Genomic DNA, 15069 nt, shown 5'->3' with positions numbered 1-15069 from the left:
AAGTCAAAATATCTCCTTCAGATATCAAAATAGTCTTTATATAATAATTAGAACAGAAATTTGAATAACCTTGTCACACATCCTCTTCCCTCATTGAAAATTGAGAATCTATGAAATTGCATCTGGCTTTTCAAGAGTTTAATTTAAATGGCTCTGACTTCACTGAAGAATCAATTCTTCACAGCACCCTTTTCAAAGACACACAATGGACCAAGCAACCTAGTGGAGACATCATATTATAATGCACATGAAAGTACCCCGTCCCCTCATGTAAAACTCTGCACATGTATCATTCTGCAGAGTGAAGGTCAAACATCCAAGTGAAGAAATAATAATTAAAACACATTTTAAAATGGAAGGTGACTTCATTATAAAAAGTCCATCAGTCCATAATCGAATTTAAAGTGGCAATCTGGAAGATTTTCATTTAAATAGATGCCTGTTAAGTCACTTTATCGCCGAAGGAGGTAACACAATGGTGACGTGGCCCACTGATGAAAGTATTGCAATTTTTATATACTTGCTGTATTTATAACTGGGTCTCTGTGATGACCAAAAACTGCTGTAATACAGATTATCTTCATTGTATATGCATACAAAATGGAAATATGCACAAAGTTAGTATAGAATTAGTATAGAATTTCAGACACAAACCAAGACACCAGACTGCTAAATTCCTTTGTTTTCACTGTAGAACAAACCGACACTGTGCTTTGAATGGGTTTCCGGTGAAGAACGTGCTTTGTCAGTGGCCCACTCACATTCCAGACATCCATTACCACAGAAACCCAAACAGTACACGGACACAGAAACCCAAACCTCACACTGCTACCACCAAGCTGACCAATTCACACACACGCAAACACACACGTCCTTATACTGTAATTACCATATCAGGATATAAACTATTTTAGATACGTTACCGGCCCTTAAAATATATCTTAACTTAACTTCCAAATGCTGCCAAGATTTATCTGGCGTTGAGACTTTACAAGGAGAAGTCAGTCAGTCTATCTCAAAGTAGATCATAAAAAGGTAATTCCGACCAAATGTGTTTATAGTCTTTGGGCTATTGGAGTGGATATAATCTTGTTTGCGGCCGTGGGTCAATCAAACTCTTGCTTTTAGTGACTTATTAAGTGACCGCCTCATCTCACCTCAGTTTATCATCTGTCTCACACACAACATTGCTCATCCTGCGCCCTTTTAATTTCTTTATGATCAGACTTTATAATTCCACACCTTATCATGTGAATCTTACGGGAAAGCCTGAGATGACAAAGATTACTGAAGAGATGAACCTGTTAATGTTGCCTTTTATAACAGCTATACTGTACAGCTGTGCAAATATTAACTTCTATAACATTTCAGCATTGAGTGCCATTAAGTGTTGTCATAGGGATCAGGCTCACTCACTCATCCCCAAAGGGCAGCAACAAAGTCCTTCCAATTCCTTCTGCCTTTGGTCCAGTTCTCTATGATCCCACAGCCCTGTTCGTTGAGTTGGAGTTCCTCATCTGTCGTCCTGCGTCATGTTATTCTGGGCTTCCTTTTGCCTTGTGTGGTCCACCTGTGTCTCTTGAGTATGGAGTGTTTGCCATCAAGGGGTGGCTTTGACTCAGGGATAGAGCGGCCTTCCACTAACCAGAAGGTCGTTGGTTTGAACCCTGGCCCCTGCAGTCTACATGTCAAAGTGCCCTTGGGCAAGATACTTAAACCAAAATATGTGCGTGTGAATGTTTACAAGGTAACAACTCGTCTGGCAGCTTCTGCCACCGGTGTACGAATGGGCGTGGGTGTGAATGGGTGAATGCTGGCTTGTGTTGTAAAGCACACAGATTAGTCGCTAAGATCAGAAAAGCGTTGTATAAACACAGTTAATTTACCATTCACCATATCCTGCTGGCTGAGTTTTTAGGAGGTTGTTACAGTAGATGGTCTTTGGCCAGATCCTACATACGCATAATGTTTGAAAGGTGGTTAGTTTGAGTGTCCTGTTCTGTTTTTTCCCCCAGCATTCTGCACCGTAGAGTAGTGTTGATAGTACACAGCTGTGGTAGATCCGGAGATTGGTTTTGTTGCTGTATTGGTTGGATTTCCAGATTTGTATTTGTATTGTAGTCTCAAGAAGGTTTTTATTGATCCAGCTTTTAATATCTTTGCTTGTACCCCCATCGTGGTAGATGGTGCTTTCTAGGTGAAATCATCAGTTTGTCGAACACCTGTTCCTCTATTGTTATTACAGTTGGTGTATTGATGGGCATGACTCTGGTTTTACTGGCCTTGATCACCCGTCCTTTTTGTTGTCCACAGAACTGGAGTCGGGTTTCTTTTCTTGCAAATATGTATATGTGAGAGGAGGTCAAGGTCTTCAATGGTCGAACAGAGGCTCCATCCAATCTTCTTGCCTTGATATACTCACATATATTACTTAATATAAATATGTATAAATAACAATATATAAAAAATATATATATACAGAAAAAAGTATCAGTATTTCCCTCATAGTTAGTCAGTGTTAGGGAGCTGGTTCTTCATTAGTTAACATAAAAGTATTTTAAAAGTGTTGTGTGCACATCTCTGTGCTCAGTGTTAATATGTCAGTGAGCTCTGATAGCAGTTTCACGTGGTTCACCAAAGTGACTAATTACACACGGAGGATTGTTTTTTGGGGCGGCAGTTATCGTCCACTCAGCAGCGAGACTTCCCATTTCAGTCCTCCGGTGTTCTCCGTGTATCCTGCGCTCAGCACCGACTGTCTCTGCCGCGCTGCCATGGACTCCAACAACTCGACACTCTGAAAAACAACTTTTAGTGCGTATCTAATGTGCGCCGGCTGGAGCGAGCGGAGCAGCTACTGGATCTCGGCTGCAAAAAGTTAAGACGACTTTCTCGGTGACGACGGGGATCAAGAGCCGCTGTTTGTAGGATCCCGTTTTTAGGGTGAGTAGCCGCAGTGTCACGATAACTCTGCTCTTATGTTCGCGTGAGCGACGACAACGATGTTTAACATGTGTGAAAACCAACAGTGGTGGAAAGTATCCTTGCTTATTTCCACTTTATACCTCTACTCCTTTATACATCAGAGTGAAACAGTTTAGCCAACTTTCTATTGCATCACATTCCTTTCAAAGCTCTATAGTGCATAGTCACTTAAATTAAGCATTATTCAACAGTAACTATAGCAGTTAAAATAGCTCCACCTTGAGCACCTACAGCTTACATGCATCTACATTAATAATAACCCAATAATATAGTGTATATATTCATATAGCACTCTGAATGGGGTCTTTCTGCAGTGACTAGTTTTACTTTTTGATACTTTTAAGTATAAATTTCTGATAATACTATATATAATAGGGCTTCAGGACGAATGTAAGAAACACACATTTTTACAGTGTGGCACTACTTTTACTGAAGGAAAAGATACTTATTCCACCACTGTTAAACACAGACCACGAAACAAGATATGTGACTCTTAGAAGGATTCATCTTTGATTAATCATTTGTTCTATAAGATTCTAAAGTGAAAAAACGTCTTTCACCATTAGAGCCCACTGTGACAGTAGTCCAACCAGCAGTCCAAAACCCAAAGAGATTCAGTTTATAATCATACAAAACAGAGAAAAGCAGCAACCTGAGAATTATATTTTTGTGTTATTGCAGATTCATTTCTGTCAAATGACTCATCAGTTAATCGACTAATATTTTTAGTTTTAGTAAATCTAAGTGTGTGTTTTCTTTCTAAATAACGTAAAAGGCTTCATATCTCCGTGTTGGTTCCTCCTGCAAAGGTTCGGTCACTTGCTGGCTTGAAAGTTGCATCACGATGGAAACGGTCATCAGCAGCCCCGGCGAGCACAACCACTCGGCGACGTTCATCACAATCTTCAACTCTAGCTGTTACTTTGACGAGGAGTTCAAATACATCCTGCTACCCGTGTCGTACAGTCTGGTGTTTGTGGTCGGCCTGGTGCTCAACGCCACAGCTCTGTGGTTGTTCTTAAAGATGCGTCCGTGGAACCCCAGTACGGTCTTCATGTTCCACCTCGCCCTGTCCGACTTCCTGTACGTGTTCTCCCTGCCCACCCTCATCTACTACTACGCCAACCGCAGTCACTGGCCTTTTGGAGTGGCCGCCTGCAAAATAGTGCGCTTTCTTTTCTATGTCAACCTCTACTGCAGCATCCTCTTTCTCACCTGCATCAGCGTGCACCGCTATCTGGGCATCTGCCACCCGATCAAGGCGCTGACCAAGGTGAAGTCCCGCCACGCCCACCTGGTGTGCGGCATGGTGTGGGCCGTGGTGAGCATGTGCCTGGTGCCCAACCTCATCTTCGTTACCACCTCCAGGAGGGACAATGACACCTTGTGCCACGACACAACCAGCCAGGATGCCTTTGAGGAGTATGTGGATTACAGCTCTGTCGTCATGGTGCTCCTGTTTGGCATCCCGTTCCTGGTCATTGTGGTGTGCTACTGCTTGATGGCACGGACCCTGTGCCGACCCAGACGGGGGTTATCTGCCAGCCAGCAAGGCGACGCCTCACGTCAGAAGTCCATCAAGCTCATCGTCGTGGTGTTGGTGGTGTTTGCGGTGAGCTTCGTCCCATTTCACATCACGCGGACGCTCTACTACACCGCCCGTGTGTTAGACCTTAAATGTGAATTCCTCAACATTGTCAACTTTGCTTACAAGATCACCAGGCCGCTGGCCAGCATCAACAGCTGTATTGACCCAATTCTGTATTTCCTGGCTGGAGATCACTACCGGTCCAAAATGATGTCTGCTCTGATGGGAAAAAGACAGACGACAAGCAGCCAATCACCTGAACGGGTGCAAACACAGCCGAGCAACAGCCCTGGCATCGCGCTGGTCCATAAGAACCCAGCCCTTGAAGCCGGTGAAGATTTTAAGAGATAGCAGGAAATATATTGCAGAATGCTAAAGTAATGAACATGTATTAAAGATGTCAGCTCCAGGCTAACATTTCTAATAGCACATTCAGAAGCACCTGGTTTCTTTTTTTTTTTTGCACTGAGAGCAGGTTTGGAAGAGAATCGGTGTACTGTAACATTCACTTACAGTAAATGTCTTCACTCCATCAAACTTCTGTAATGCCTGTGTTTAACCTCTTAACCTCATGTTTCAATTTCCTGAGAATAATGCGTTTTTAAGATTAAGTTCAAAAGGGGAAAAGTTAGCGTGCAGTCTCCTACCACAAAGGGATTATTACACTGAACTCAAGTCGAAATAGAAACTTGAAGCTACTGTATACTGTTCTTCTTTGGGGCCAATGCAGAAGAACATGTTTCACTTTCAAATTGTTGGATCAGAATCTGAGACACCTGGGTAAAAGAGTTTGACGCAAGGCGGTCGAAAGTGCATTAAAGTAATTCATAGAATATTTAGTCAGTGGATTGTTGTCATCGATCAGACACACATTGAGCCAAATATTCAAGTTCATATCCAATCAAAGATGACAAACAGCCTAGCTATTGTGTCAGAAATGAGGTAATTATGAGGCAATCCTTCCTGTTGTATCAACAATGTCTGCAGCTACAGCCAGTGCAGCTCCGGATCCCAGCTGTTTTTGTCCTTCAACTTTCACAGCTGTCTTTTGCTCAACTATGGATAGAAGCAAAGAGGCTGCTCTGGACAAGAGAGATATTTTCAGTAGTGGGAACGGGGATTTTTTCTTTTTACCCTTTTACCTTTGGGATTGATACTTGGAATTTAAAGCCCCTTTTTTCTAACAGCAATTTAGGTTGAACTCCTTGATGGTTTTTGCAGGATGTGAAAGCAGTGTTGGAAAGTTTTACTAAATGCTACAGAGCACTCGTCCCTCCACCCTCCAATGCTGGAGCAGATAAAGCTCTGTGTGTCATGTGGTTCTCGTGATATTGGGTATGAGCACTATCTTTAAAGATGTTTTTGTAATTACCGTTTGGTATGTATCATAAAGTTTTACATCATGAGTAACTGGTGTTTACTGTCTGTCACGTATTATCAGCTGATTATGCCATGTGAAAAATCTCCCACGATATCATTAAGCTCCAATTTCTTAGTCAACTCAGCCTCCTGAAAAGAGCGATGTCAAGTAATGAAATTCTGTCATTTGTGTATTTCAGCCAGGCTGAAACTAGCTCCACTTGCTGTGATCTGAATAGATGGAGTGCTTTGGATGTGAAAGCAGAGTATGTGACTAACACATCAATAACAACAATATTTCTCATTGGATGAAAGATAAAGAGATAAGATAAAGAGCAAAGCCCCAAACATAGGATAAACCCTTTGAATTTTCATTGAAGTCACTTTACAATGAAAAAAAGCTTCACTACTTCCACAATGTGTGACACAATCTAATGTATAATTGATATGAGCTTGTTCCAGTGCTTCATTGCAGCGACATGATGCTTGCTTATTCACAGCTAAAACTCCACGTTTTTTTATGGATAGGTCTAAAATGTCTACGTAAATCTATATGCATCCTTTTAATCACATAATCCAATCAAATGGCCTGCCACATTTGGTATCTTTTGAAAACATCAGGGTTTTGACAGGAATTTCAAATCATGTTAAGTTTGTCCAGACCACACAAGTTATGACCAGCACATGGGGAAGTTGTTTGAAGAGGCTAAACTTCATGTCATTACAGATAATCTATCAATAAAGAGATATAGCATATTTACATAAAATGTCCAATAGAATAATAAGAGTAGTGCAGTAGTACCCAGTAGTGATCTTATGGCTTATAATAACAATAATGTTAGAATAATGATAATAATAATTATAGTCTAAATGACAATTGTTTTGAAATCCATTGTCTGTAATATACAACAACAATTGATCACAAACATAATCAGCACTGCTAGTCACTTCACACTCTTTACATGTTAACTCTCACCAGCAGGCCTACAAACAGTCCCTCTATGGTCCACCTTCTCTCCACATGTACAAGGTAACATTAAGTTGCTAATTTGACACGTGATCTAATTGTCGTCAATGAAAAATAAATCCAAGGTTTCAAACTGTTTGCCTAGAGGTCAGCTCTGTGTGCCCTTCTCAACATTTGACCTCAGTTTCACTCTGTGGCGATGCAGCTCGTTCCCTCCCGTGATGTAAGCTTATGAGCGCCCCCCTGTGGTGACACGTTAACAGGAAGTCGCACTCAGCAGCAGACCATGGAGCTCAACGACTCAGCTGGGTGTCTCAGGTAAATGAGTTAGAGAACTTGTTGCAGGTAAATTACTTAGAAGAAATTCTCGTCATTTTTGAAAGGCGTCACGTTTTCGTGTGTGCACGCTGCTCGGTGGGTATTGGGCCCTCAGCGCTGTCTAACAGACAAAGAACGAGGCCAGAAGAGGGTAGCACGCATAACAACACAAACACGGTGATATGGTCATGATATTAAACCTGCTAAACTGCCGAGTTATAACCTCAGCCTGGAAACACAAACCTGGAACAGAGGCTGACGTGAGAGCGCGTGGACGCATCCATCGAACTGCGTTCGGCTTACACTCCGGTGGAAGCAAACGCTCATGTAAAGACACTTTTATTTTTCGTGTGTGATCATATCTGCAGCAGCTTCTGAGCTCGGTCTTCTACGGGGACACCAAGTCGGATGTGTCTTTACAAGTTCCCTTTTGCAGAGCAGGTGTCAACACAGTGCAGAAGAGGGTCAACGTGGAGGGCGAACCTAATTAAAATGCAGAGAAAAGCAGAGAAATCCTGTTATTGCAAAGTATTTTGTTTGTTTGTTACTTACAGAATAACCCATGTGATCTGTTCGGTGAATTGTGCAAAGGAGATGATGAAATGATCTCTCTGGGCAAATTGCATCCTCTCAGTCTGTATTGTTGACCTGCTTTTCTGCCCTTTTGATGAAAGTTTGGTGGTCTTGAAATTATCCTTGAAGGATGAAAAGAGGATTTGGATTGAATATAATAGAATTGAGCTAAATTACATCTTTTAGTGATTTTTCCTGTTGTGTTACGCTGAATGCTGAGCCACATGTCCCCTCTCTCTAAGCTCTGAAAAATCTCCCTCTGCTGAAACTGTTTAATAACCACTCGGATAAACTGAAGACTCATCGCCATCAGGCTGATTTTCTGCAGTCACTTGATGTTTCTTTGACACCTGACCGCTATACTATTTTGTGATTTAGAAATATTCGTCTCATCCGTCACTTGTATGTGTCTGGCTGCCCTTTAGGAGGCATAGTTTCATGAAATCACATATTGCTCTAAATGATGACGTCATGCTGCCAGGATATGTTGGTGACTGTGCGTCAGTCTGGAGAAGTGTGAGCACAAGTGTGTGCGTTGTATGGTCTGATTAGACACATTGCTTTATGAATCTGGAGAAACGATGTTCCCTTGAAACTACACAATGCTTTAAGATGCTGAGAAATAGTTTATTTCTTCACGGAATTATCAAATATTGCCTATATATTCACTTTAATATCATTTCAGATGCTATGTGCTTTTCGTTTGGTGCAATATGTTGTCCTGTAGGATTTTTAATAACTAATATTAGTTGACTGTAATGCTTCATTTTATTAGGTTTTAAGATTGTGTAGAACAAGTCCGGGTTATATGTCACCATAGCCTCTCTTGACGCCTGTAAGACAGCAACAAGGGTAATTTCGCCCTGGCTATAATTGACGTATTCGTGTACTAAATGTGTTGGTGCTCAGGGAAAACGCATATGAAGCAATAAATGGCCGAGTCTGTCGTTTACACCGATTCTGAGACCCGTTAATGAGGTATCCATTCATTTTTAATTTTAGGATGGAGATATTTGATCTTAATTAGTAAATGTAACGGAGCCCTGTCGCTTTAATTGTGACAAAGCAGTAGTATTAATGCGTTAAAAAAATATTTTACTAATATTGCCCCAGACAACAACTTATCGAAAACCACATAAAAAAATACTAACATAAATAATTTAATATACTCTTTGATTTTACATTAGCTGAATAAAACCCTCTATTTTAATGAGCCCAAATAACCACGTCAAATGATCACATTAAAAATACCAAAATAATGCACCATGGGATAGATTATGTTTATTCTGTAAAACATCTCAACCAGTTGCAGACGTTTCGATTAAAAAAAGAGAAAGATTAGACGTGCTTATTTAGATCTGTGCGCGTCTATTCTCCAGGTTTACTTGAGTTAGTTACAAGACTTTTTTTTTTTTTTTCCCCTTAATCGACCAGCTTGCAGACATCACCACTGAACAAGACACTTGATGTCCTCGGGCAGTGAGGATGTCTGTGCTCAAGGACGCTGTGGAAAGCGAATGCAATCAATTCACGGATTCACGGGATGAGAAGCACCTTTTTTTTATTTTTTTTTTTTATTCTTATCGAAATATAGAAAAAAACACCCCGTCTGTGAGCAGCGCGTTTCAGACTGCTGAGAGAAATGTGACAGAGTAGCCATGTCTTATCCTGTAGTATACTTTTAAAGCTTTCCATCAACAGTTTTCATACTACCAAAAATCCATAAACTTAAAGCAATTGCAGCTGATTTATTATGGACCGTAAACATATTTTGGACGGTTTAAGCCTCCTTGTTTTAGAGCTATTTCATCAGAGAGGATGAATACAGGTTTTCCAAGAGAAAACTAAATGATTATAATCTCACATGTCAAATACCTAAACGGAGTCGAGGAAAATACAAAACATTCCATCATCAAAATATAAAATGTAAACTCAAGTACAGAAATATTTGCGTTTAATTGAAGACATATTTCTGTCAGTACATCTAAACTTAAATACATTTGGTATTGATTGTGAGCTACGCCCACGCCTCGGCCCTAAAGTGATGCATTTGTTGAGCCTTGAACATTTCTTTCTGCGTTTTATTTTTTTTCCCCCTCTGTTGTTTGTCAAATTATAAGGCAGAGGCGAGGGATTTCAAGGATTTCCAATTTAATCGAAGAGGCTGAGAGTGGAGTGGAAGAGTGACACACGGAGGAGAGAAGTTCATTATTCTGCTGAAAAGGAAACCAATGGCTTTCACAGTCGCCATGGTAACTGGCCTTTCTTTTGCCGTCAGACCTATGATAAGGTACTTCACAGCATTAAGCACAATTATTGCAAGGTAAAAGGGGAAATATTGCTTTCCAATGCTAATAGATGTTTGATATTGATTGGCATGGTGATTCGTATAGAAGTGTGGCCCAACTGTTTCACCTGCCTGACTCTCTGCAACCTTTTAAAGAAATGTGATGAAGGTGATGCTGGATGGGCCTTTGTGGCTCTGTGGGCTCTGTGGGCTCTTTCATCTTTACTTTACCTGAATATCAGGAAGAAAAAAAAAAAAACACTTGTGACGGGAAGAAGATGAAGACAAATTCATCAGCGAAACAAGCTAGAAAACTCCAAAAAAAAGCAAGAGTTTTGAGTTTCTTTCTCTGGAAAAAAAAATCTGCATGCGTTTCCAGCTCTCTTGTGCAAAATGTCTCATAACATAAATACTAAACACCCGCTGCTTCCCGTCATTAGCATGTCATTCTGTTGTCGGGTGACCCCGCTCGCACTCTCTCACAATGGCGGGTCGGCCTTGGCAGCAGCGAGGTCAGCGCCAAGCACAAGTCCAGACCATGGGGGGGGGGGGGGGGGGGGGCGGCTGTTGGTTGGTGGTAGCCTGCTCAGTTGGTGAGAGGATGGAGGATTAGCTCTGTGTGTGTGTGTGTGTGTGTGTGTGTGTGTGTGTGTGTGTGTGTGTGTGTGTGTGTGTGTGTGTGTGTGTGTGTGTGTGTGTGTGTGTGTGTGTGTGTGTGTGTGTGTGTGTGTGTGTGTGTGTGTGTGTGTGTGCAGGGATAGGGTGGTGGGGGGCAAATTGTTTTAACCCCTATTACAGCAACCGCATGGCGCTTCTCTTATCTAGGCCGCTGCAGCCACTCATTAATATTCCGTACATATGGCAGTGCTTTCTGTATCATTGTCTATTAATGGGAGGGATAATCGCTCATTCAATTATCAGGCAGTCAGCAAAAGACCAACCGTGCCTGCGCACTCTCTGGTTCACACAGTGGCACAGCCCAAAACAGAGGTGTGCCAGTGAGAAGGTGAGAGCGATAGCGGGGATTACAACATATTAGCTTCTTTAATAAGTCAGGCGGCTGGAATAATGTGATGCTAACAGGGCTCTGTTGGCGAACAAGAAACATGCCTGAACTTTGTGTCAACAAAGCGGAGGAGGGCCGTATCTTAAACCTTCTTCCTGTTCGACTTAAAAGTCCCGCATGCCTCTCACACACATCAGTGTCACGGCCGTGACCCACGTGACAGTTTCAGAGATGCTTTTAAACACTGAAGCGACTCCTTTGTGGCGATGACCCGTGGCCAGAAAAGGCCGAGGATAGCCGTGTGATAGACTGAAGGCCGCGCTAAATAAAGCTTGACCCTGATGTGTGCGGGCCAAAAGATCTGAGAAGTGATCAAATGTAGCGTTCATCCCTGTTGATCTGTGCTTTGTGGCGTGCCTGTCTCCCTGCTGACCGAGGCCGCGGCCTGGATATGAAGGGGGGGGGGGTGATGATAGTGTGACCTCAGGCGCTTTTGACCCGAGGAGACCTCGTTGAGTCAACACAAGCGCACCCGAGAGGGAAAGAGGGGGAGTTGGAATAAGCTTGTTTAGTGCAGCGAGTTTCTTCAGGAGGTGGGCCAGGAGATTGGGAGTGCAGAAACTGTTGCAAGCGGGGGTGTGAAAAAGATAGGAGGTGAAATGTTAACAAAATCTTATAAAATCCCTAGTTTGATAAATTTCCGCTCGCATTTTGAATGAACCGAAGGCGGCTGTGGTTGTGGAGGGCCTTTGTTGGAGGTCCCATTTTCTCTGGCAGAGCAGCATGCTCACAGGGTCAGCGAAGTTACGAAAGTAATTAAAGCTTGGTGATTCACTGCCTGCTGCAGAGAAAAGAAAGCAAGCTGTCATTCTGATTTAGAAAAATAAATTACAATTTTAATAATGGGGGAGGATGGGGGTGCGAGAACGTCTACAGCCTCGGTGGGTTGGGGGGAGGCGGGGGTGGGCATGTTGGGTGGGAGGAGGGGTCGAGGGGGTTGCTGGCTGCCTACTTATCAATAGTTGCAATTTTTTATTTTTTTTTTGAAACCGCATCGGTAGTACATTGCGAGAGCACAAGTGCCCTTAAAAAAAGAAAACCCAGGAACATTAACATACTGATTTCATGCGCATGGCAAAGGGCCTGAGCCAATATCAGAGAGGACTCAGCAGTCCTATTGTCTGCTGGGACTCTGGTCCCCTCTGATATGAAAATTCAATTATTTTATAACTAGATCTGGCGCTGCGTTTTGACTGGCGACGGTAGCGCCTTGCCAGCTGCATCAGTGTGGGGGACCAGAGGCTCCTGATAGCGAGAGGGAGGCCTTTCAGACATTGACATGTTTTTGGGGGACAAGATTGCCTAAATGTGTTGCATTTAAGGACTGAAAGTTAATCTAATGCACAACCATTATCTCACTCAGGTAATTCCAATACCATCCTCAATCTATGTTTACGCTCATGCACGCACCCGCATCCTCGCACATCCATTCATTCTTCAGCACTTTGAATCTGATTCCCAGGCTTTCTGCATCCAAACAGGTAATGTATTTATTTATTTTTTCTGCGGGCCGTATTCTCAGGGAGCTGCGAACTATATAGACTAGAAGTTGTTTTTCTAAGAGACATCAGCAGTTTCTAGGTTGTAATTCTGTAGGAAGACTCACGTAAGAAACTGTTTTCCAAGTACTTTTATACTTTTTCATCGCTGGGTACAAATAGTATATACATACAATAGTTATATACTGAGTTACATGCACTTCCCTGTGAAATATGAACACAAATATTTTTCTTTGAAAGAAGATGAAATATCTCTTTCTGTAAGTGTGCAGGTTGTTTTGTTGTCGTATATATTTTTTTAATCCAGAATTTCCTCTGTATTAATGGTACATTAGGACAGACACCGAAACTTTTTTGGGTGCAGACACACAAGCTGGCCTATTTTCCATCCTTTCATTACCTCCGCGGTTCATTGTGTGTGTTCTGGGGGGGGTCCTGTTAAGATTAGGGAACAGGAAGCAGCCCCCTGGTATGGCCCTCTCTACTCGGACCCCACTGTGCTGTGCTTGTTAACCCAGCCTGGGAGAAGACGTACCTGCCTCTCCTCATTAGGCCGCGGTGGAGTAGCGCTCAGCCCGCAGAAGAATGGAACATTAATTAGTATTCTCTGCAGGGGGAACTGCCATTAGCACTTAATTAGCAGTAAGAGTACCATTCAGTCGGGCGGCCAGTTAGTGTCTGACACAATATGTTCTGTGTCTTTTTCCTGTGTGTCTTTGTAAAACGCTGATGAAAGACCTTGTTGTCTGTGCATGTGTGTCGGGGCAGTGCTGCATGTATTTTTTTTTTGAGAGTTTCTTTTTTTTTTGTGTCCTATGCAGCTTATCTGACCAAACATGCCACGGCAGCTTATCTGACCAAACATGCCACGGCTTGTTGTCTTTTGGGTTTATTTCTGCAGAACTAGTGTTTGAATACATCTAGAGGAGGGGCTGTAAGAGCGGGACTTCAGAGTGAAGGCCTGTGCTCCCAACTCAGCAGGCTGTCTATTCGTGTCTCTGATTCAACTCCGGGTGCTGCCCTCTCGCTGCTGTTGACCTCCATGAGGGCAAACGCTGTATGTGCCCGCGCGGCTCGGCCAGGGGTGCTAAAGTGTGTGGTTTGGGGATTGAGGTCAACTTTTCCCATTCGTCTTCTCGGAAGTTCTTTTGACCTGCTGAGTAGGCATTCTCCTCTTTTTTTTCTCTGTGTTCTCTGTCCAGCGCCGTCACCGCCGAGGAGGACAAGGGAGGCTGTTAACCCACCTCGGTCCACTCCTCGGCCTCCCCGGTCCTCACTCTCCCCCTGTACTCCCTCCTCCTCCACCCACCAACAGCTTTTGGAGGCTCAAACGGAGGGTGGCGGTGGTACCTCTTCACTTTTCCGAAATCTGAGAGGCGGAGAGCTGTCATTTGCCAATTTGGCCTGAATGGGGCGGACAGCGGATTGAATGTCGTTTTCCCACCAGGCTGCGCCATCTAGAGCAGCAGGGGAGGGAGGGGGATGCAGGGAGCGGGGTGTAATGCTAGAGTAAAATTAGAGCTTTGATGGCAGCTAATAGAGTGTGATGGGTGGCGCTGACGTGGATTTACAGGAAAGACGCCACAGGTTTCCGCTCTCTCTCTCTCTCTCTGTCTGTCTCTCTGTCTCTCTCGCTCTGTCTCTCTCTCTCTCTGTCTCTCTCTCTCTCTCTCTGCCTGTCTTTCTGCCTCTGTCTGTCCTGCAGCCAAGCGCTGGCACACCTATAAGATTATGTGGGCCCTGCCTTCTTTCTCAGAGCTGTAATTTCTTCCTGCTCAGCGTAATTACACATCTCGAACTCCAAGCCTGCCTATGTCAAAGGGCCAGACCGGTTCGGTTTCTCTGTGCGCCTTCTTATTGCACACACACCTGCACGCACGCACGCATGCATGCACACACACACAGACACAGACCAGCTTTTGAGAGTGAAAACACTGCAGAAAAAAGACTCTGATATATATATATTTTTTTTACTGGAGCCCTTTCCATTTGTTTTATGAAATAATAATGGAACTCTCATGTTCTGTTTGGGGCTGCTGGAGTCCCTGAGCCACACTTGAAATTGTTTTATCAGCTTCATATTTCAGGAATTTTCCCATTTTATCGATTGAATTATTTTTTTTTAACTATGTTTCAGACGTCTGCAGCAGAAAACTATCAATAGTTATCAGTTTGTGCTCACAGAGAGCCCAGCTGTTAAACAAAGTTAAATGCAAAGGATCGTCATCTGCTCGATATCTGTTGTTGTTTACAGAACTTTTTATAATAAGTCTATTTGGATTTCTGTTATTGGCATTTAATAACAATATGTTGTGTTCTAATCGACTCCGTCCATTAGTCTAATCTTTGTCTTTGAACGACAAAATTAACATATATTTGCTTAGCCCATGACATATGAAACATAAAATATATAAATATTTGGTGTGA

The 15069-nt window shown here is 42.8% G+C and overlaps 1 protein-coding gene across 1 annotated transcript; it reads left to right on the top strand.

Moving 5' to 3' along the window:
• Positions 1-3829: 3829 nt before the first annotated feature.
• LOC142962743 (P2Y purinoceptor 4) lies at positions 3830-5979 on the top strand. Its single transcript, XM_076103372.1, has one exon. It carries the CDS (start codon positions 3830-3832, stop codon positions 4922-4924), a length of 1095 nt encoding a protein of 364 aa, XP_075959487.1. The 3' UTR covers positions 4925-5979.
• The last annotated feature ends 9090 nt before the right edge of the window (positions 5980-15069 follow it).

This window comes from Anarhichas minor, unplaced genomic scaffold (assembly GCF_050575085.1).
Source record: "Anarhichas minor isolate MPS153535 unplaced genomic scaffold, ASM5057508v1 ptg000028l, whole genome shotgun sequence".
NCBI lineage: Eukaryota > Metazoa > Chordata > Actinopteri > Perciformes > Anarhichadidae > Anarhichas > Anarhichas minor.
The sequence above is the reverse complement of the archived record's forward strand: the minus strand, read 5'-3'. Positions and strand labels throughout refer to the sequence as shown.

Coding starts and splice junctions, on each gene's coding strand:
- LOC142962743 (XM_076103372.1), top strand. CDS start 3,830: ATGGAAACGGTCATCAGCAGCCCCGGCGAGCACAACCACTCGGCGACG.